The sequence below is a fragment of the Sphaerodactylus townsendi genome, linkage group LG02 (assembly GCF_021028975.2).
Source record: "Sphaerodactylus townsendi isolate TG3544 linkage group LG02, MPM_Stown_v2.3, whole genome shotgun sequence".
NCBI classification, from domain to species: domain Eukaryota; kingdom Metazoa; phylum Chordata; class Lepidosauria; order Squamata; family Sphaerodactylidae; genus Sphaerodactylus; species Sphaerodactylus townsendi.
The window spans coordinates 123,410,588-123,416,587 of record NC_059426.1 but is presented as its reverse complement, the minus strand read 5'-3'; the positions used below and the strand labels follow the sequence as shown (position 1 = coordinate 123,416,587).

The window sequence follows — 6,000 nt, the reverse complement described above, 5'->3', positions numbered from 1 at the left end:
ATTTTCGAAAGGGATAACCTTGAAACCTAGGTTTACAAATCATATAAAAATCAACACATGTATTTCTTGTATTTTTAATAAGGACTTTTGAAAATTTAGTCACTCAAATTCTAGCAACAAAAGAAATCCTTGTTGACAAAACTCAGGTTGCTGATTTACTTCCTCATTAATCCAGTAATTTATTTAGAAAATTTGTATGCTACATCTCCAGACCTGTTTGAAATACATTTCGCAACTTTTAAAGATTTCTTCTAATATGCTTTAACTTTGCCCTCTATTTCATCACTCCAACATGCTGATTGCCCTCAATCAGTATGCAGTCCCACTGAGGCAAACCTATCCATAGTAATGAACAGAGGATGCTATGATCATACACAGGAATTGCCTAAGGGAGAAAGCAGGTTACTCAGTTGCGTGTCAAGACGTCATAAGAATTGCATGAGATAATCTGTTGTTCAAGGTTAAGCAGAGACAGTGCTGTAGTTGAGAATCTAGGCCTCACCTTTTGGAACTGTACTGTTGTCAATGCACTTAATCTGACTTACACCATCAATCTCAAATTATCATTATCGTCTTAGTATAAAGTAGTACCAATGCACACAATTTTGAAAATAGAAATATAAAATTTAAAAAACATAAGCAGCACAAACATGTTTTCTCAAATCTTTGTAATAATTTATTGCTTTAAATAAACCTGTTGTACAGTTAATGTCCCAGATATTGTGCAAGACTATCTGCAGGCAATTACAGCACAAGCCACATCTCTGCAAAATTTAAGCAACTAAAGTGAACTGAGACACATAGAAGCTTCACTGTGGATAAGAAAACTACATCTAAAAAGCTTCAATGCAGCATGGAGTTTTATTGGCAGCAGACATACTCAACTGTGCATAGTTAGGGTCAGAATGGGCTGCACAGATTATTGATTTTAAACAGTTTCTTGTTAGTTACATATGTCTAAGAGGTTCAGTCTTCATGCCCCAATCTGTAGTAGTCAACAAAGATATCTTAATACACAAAAAATCCAGGAGTTGTATGCTCTCTTTTTCAAACAGAAAAAAATAAAATTAAAAAAAAAAACTTCACAACACAAGAACAAATCCCAAACCTGAAGATTTACTGCCTGAGATGCAATAGATGTGACCATGAAGATATACTTTAAAAGAAATGTCATGGAGAAAATCAGAGAAGCATCTGCTAGAGAAAGCTAGGCTGTTTTACATAAGTTTCAGTAAGCATTACACTTATTCTTGTGCTTCCTCAAGTCAGTTGGCTATCTCAGAGAAATTCAGTCAGCATACAAGAAGATTTTACTGTATTTTAATTTCCTCGACCTACTTCTCAGGAAACAAATATTAATTTTTGGCAAGACCTGGAAATGGATTCTTTGCCAAATTCGCTGAATGATTATAAGTACAAATAAAACCCCACAGTTGGACTGCAATGGTGAGTAAATTTCCCCATACAGCTATTCTGAACTGATTGCTCTTACCATGACTTGTTGGTCTGACTGCTTCTGCATTCATGTGAACATTAATATACTCATTGTTTTATCTTCACATATTATATTTTGCAGAAAAAATGTCAACCCATAGATATTACAGACTATAAGGGCATGTGCAAACCAGGGTTTTCCAATGTTGAAGTGATCTGGGTACATAAAGCCACAGACAGCACCAGTTTGAATGGAGTGAAATATGCTAGAGGCTGAATAAAAAGCACTTCATTTACAAGCAATGGCAACTCCAAAGTCTTGACCAATGCTGAAGCAATAAGACACACACACACCTATTTTTCCAGGTGATAATGTTAAGGGATTGTTTTTAATTTTTGATACAAGTGCAAATGCCTGTTCCCTGTTTCATCATATAATAATTGCTGCTTTTCATTCCACTAGTAACAGGAACAACTATACACAGTGCAAATAGTTTATATTTACATACCTCTCTGAAAATGGGAAATAGATGTTTGCCAATTTCAAGCATAATGTATGAGACTAGAGCCCCTTGGAACTAATGATAGCCACTCTAGGTACAAAGAGTAAGAATTCTCTGGCCGGCGATACCTATTTTCCTAACACCAGGAAATCCAGGTACAGACATTCTGGAAGCATTAACCTCCAAATGGGTGATAGAAGTAAGTCTCAATACAGTGCTGATTAAAGATTTTTTTTCTATGATTGGAATATGAAATCCAGCACAAAACATCTCTCATCCACCATCATCAATTTTATTCTTTCATCCTTGGTCGATGTTTGAGACTTTCTAAAGTTCACTGCTGCAAGATCTGGAGTGCAGTGGCTACTCATTGCTATTTTCATCCTTCCTCACACAGAAGTGCTGAGGTTAATCTACTGGTAAGTATACTGAAGAATAGACAGAGGTCTATTTTTGGACTAAGCCAATAGTGGCAAAGTACAAGTAGAGTCATCGGATGAAGACACTCTGGGCTCCAGTTGTTTGAAAGCAACAGAGCTCAGAAGATTAGAGAAGCCTTTGCTTTTTAAAACATGTCCTCTTTCTCCTTCCACACAAGCGTCATAGTTCATGTTATGCAGGTCAATCCTTTCAGGTATCTGCTGTACCCACTTCTTTGGAACAGAAATAATGCACAACTACTCCATTTGGATAGTGGGCAAAGGCACTATGGAAAGAAGAAAGTCAGTATATCAGAGTAACTATAGTTATTTTATGATTTTGACATAAAACACCACAAAAGCAAAGCTTTATTTGATTATCTTTGGAACAGCACAGACTTAGTACATCTTAACTTCAGGAAAGTACTGATTCTATATCTGCATCAAATTATCTACTACTGTGTAAGCAGTTAGACACATACCCCCTCCTCCCACTAAGGGGTGCCATGAAGGCACAGGAATCAACCAATTTGGAGATTGTCTACTCAGGGTACCAACTGTTCTTAAGGTTTTGTTGCTATCTCTTTCTTGTTGTTGTTGTGTAGTGTTGTGCTCTACAGTTGTATATATATGTACTCTTATATAAGTAGTTTGTAGAGTATGTGAATTTTAAAAACAGCTCAGATATTGGCACTAAAAAAATCTGAAATCCACATGATGATTAGGACAAAACCCCAAGCTGCTCATTCTTCAGTTAGCTGTATCTGCATAGCGAGATTGCATAATTAATTTGATGCATTCTGAAACTGTCTCAGCAGCCAGACAGGTTCCAACTCCATTCCAATACTCATCTACAGAAATCTCTGCAAAAAGCAGGTTGAACAGTAATTTTTCTGCTAAAGGTAAAGATGTGCAAGTATCAAGTAATTAGGCAAACCATTGTCTTCCCTGGTCATCTACACTTTATCCTCAGCAAGCTGAGTATTCATTCCACCAACCTCAGAAGGATGAAGGATGAATCAACCTTGAGCCAGTGACCAGAAGCCAAGTTTCATCAGGATCAAACTCAAGTGGTCAGCAGAGCTTTGACTGCAGTACTGCAGCCTACCACTCTGCACCACAGAGCTCTCTAATTTTCTGTGTTATAGACTTATTTACTTTAGGGATGATGCCTAACCTCACAACCCAGCATTGTTTACTCAAAAAATCCTGTTTTGTTTCTGTCTTACATGAATATAACTCAGTTCTTGAACCATTTTCTGTATCCTTGCAACTAATTTTAACATTAAAAATACACAGTTGTTACCTTTTTTTGTCAATGGTGTATAAACAGTATATAGCATGAATGGTACATGGTAGCAGAAAAAACCCAAAGTAAATGAGGGACAAGAGAAATGAAACTAAATAAAACAAAACTAAAAAGGTCACAAAGACAACACATAAAACCAATCATATTTTATGTCCTAATTTCACATACCTATTTCCAATCTTTTTTTTACATACACTGCAAACCTTTTCCTCTGTGATTATACATTTTACTTGCTGATGTACAATCCGTTCCTCCTGTATCTATGGAAAAAAATAAGAATAGTTACCAGAGGACAGCAAGCACATACAGACAGCTAAAATGTTACATATTGTTGTGAATATGCTTTTTGATTACCAGAGATCTCTCAGATTTGGAGGCAATGCTTCACACCAAGTATTTGTTTTAAATCTCCCCTTTGATAAGTGTGAAAAAAATGAATACATACTCTCAAGAATTCAGCATGGAGAAGGTTCTTAAGAACTTGACTGAATCGCTTCTTCTGTGCATTTTCTTCAAGGACCTTTTCCAGGAAGATTCGAATCTCACTAATTTGAGTGTTAGCTGGAAGGAGGTTTATTGCCTAGAGATACAACAAAAAGCAAACTAACATGATACTTAGCATTCAAGTGTTTCCTGAAATTGTTTCCAATAGTCCTACTGCTCCTGTGGACTTTATTTTTACATTTCTGCAATATGGCCACAAGAGAGAAAAAGCGGCCATATTACTGCAAAGTTTTGCACTCAGATTAATGTTATTGCCCAGAAACATTATCTGAAGGAGAAGGGCTATTTAATGTACAGAAGTCTATTTCTACATACAGAAGCACCACAACCTGTGTACCACCCAAATTCACCATTCTAAAAATTCCCTTACTTTGGTAGTGTCCAACTTGCTGTGATGAAGCTCCAAAACCTGCAATGCAGCCTGAAGATTAGCTTGAGGCTCCAAAAGTTCCATTTTGATTGGTCCTAAGCAGTGCACACTAGGCGGTGAAAGGTACATACGGAGCAGAGACAAGTACACCTGTAAGACACAAAACAAATCACTGCTGATCATCTTTGTAGAATAATGGAAGGTACTTCTATAAAGGGAATAGGATAGTCTGTTTATTACATGTATTACCTTGCTCTTATTACACTGTCTTCTACTTTTGCAATCCTTTCTCTGCATTGTTTATGGTATCTCATATAATACTGCTTTTGTTTGCATTGTTTTCTGATTCTGCAAACCTCGTCCTATTGCATTTTTAATGGTTGTCTTATGCTGCTGAATGCATTGATTTTATTTTTGTAATCTGCCTTGAGTCTCAGTGAGAAAGGCACGATATAATTTTTTTAAAAAATGAATAAAATGCCTTGGCATTGTGCATGCCACTCCACAACTGAGGGAAGGCCATTTAACCTCATAGCAATGATAGTCTCTTGAACAATTTGCAACTTTTATTCATGTTAAAATTCAAGGGTGGCATTTGTATAGCACAGATGTGCTGCATTAAATCATCGCTGTCCAGTCTAGGACTTTTGATATGCCTGTGAGCTCCTAATAGTTTCTGCTGACTTCAGCGAATAGAGATGATCCATGTCTGTAAAAGGAACAAGTGAATTGTCTGCCTACCTCCCCAATGGAAGAAATTAAGCCATTTCATGATATGTATGTATCACATGAACTTGGTGCTTGACAAATGAGTGGAGTTAATGGAACTTCACCTTTTAAATTAAATCAATCTGTCTTTGTAGCGCTGAAGAAATACACAGATACAGTCATCTGAAATATACAAGTCACAGCTGATTTATGGCAAACCTGTAGGGGTTTTCAAGGAAAGAAGCCATGGGAGGTGGTCTGCAATTGCCTGTCTCCACATTATGACCTTGGTATTCCTTGGTGGTCTCCCATCCAAATAGCACCAACAATACTGACAGGAAAAACAAAAACCAACCTACCTACTTACCCAGATCTTCTGGCTACTGCATTCTAAAACCTGTTTGTAATATAAGAATTTGCTGGCTTTAACGTGAAAACTTTGTTTTCCACTGTCTTTTCTTGCCTTTAATGCAGCTATTTAATTTAGAACAAAATATATCTTCCGGTATGCCAGTTAATGAAAAAAAAAAGTGTTTCAGTAGCTATGCTAGCCCTGGAATCTTGTTTCTTTGGTGTTCCAAAACATGGTTTTCTGTCAGCCTATGCATTCATAAATAAAGACAACCAGGACCATATTTGACTTTGTTTCTAAAGCACTCTTGAAAGTTAAATACACAAAGCATATTCTTCAGGATAGCTCATACAAGAATTGTGGGTATTTGACAGAGAGGCAAAAAAATGTAAAAACATTCT

At 36.6% G+C, this 6,000-nt stretch overlaps 1 protein-coding gene across 3 annotated transcripts in view; it reads right to left on the bottom strand.

Moving 5' to 3' along the window:
* Positions 1–653: 653 nt before the first annotated feature.
* The window catches only part of VPS39 (VPS39 subunit of HOPS complex), a 34,107-nt gene continuing 28,760 nt past the window's right edge, over positions 654–6,000 (bottom strand). For all 3 annotated transcript variants that reach the window (XM_048484941.1, XM_048484942.1, XM_048484943.1), the window contains 4 exons: positions 4,540–4,689; positions 4,111–4,245; positions 3,834–3,925; positions 654–2,643 (listed from right to left, as the gene is read on the bottom strand). In XM_048484941.1, the coding sequence (XP_048340898.1) occupies positions 2,568–2,643; positions 3,834–3,925; positions 4,111–4,245; positions 4,540–4,689 (453 nt within the window). In that variant the 3' untranslated portion in view covers positions 654–2,567. The remainder of the gene's footprint in view (positions 2,644–3,833; positions 3,926–4,110; positions 4,246–4,539; positions 4,690–6,000) is intronic.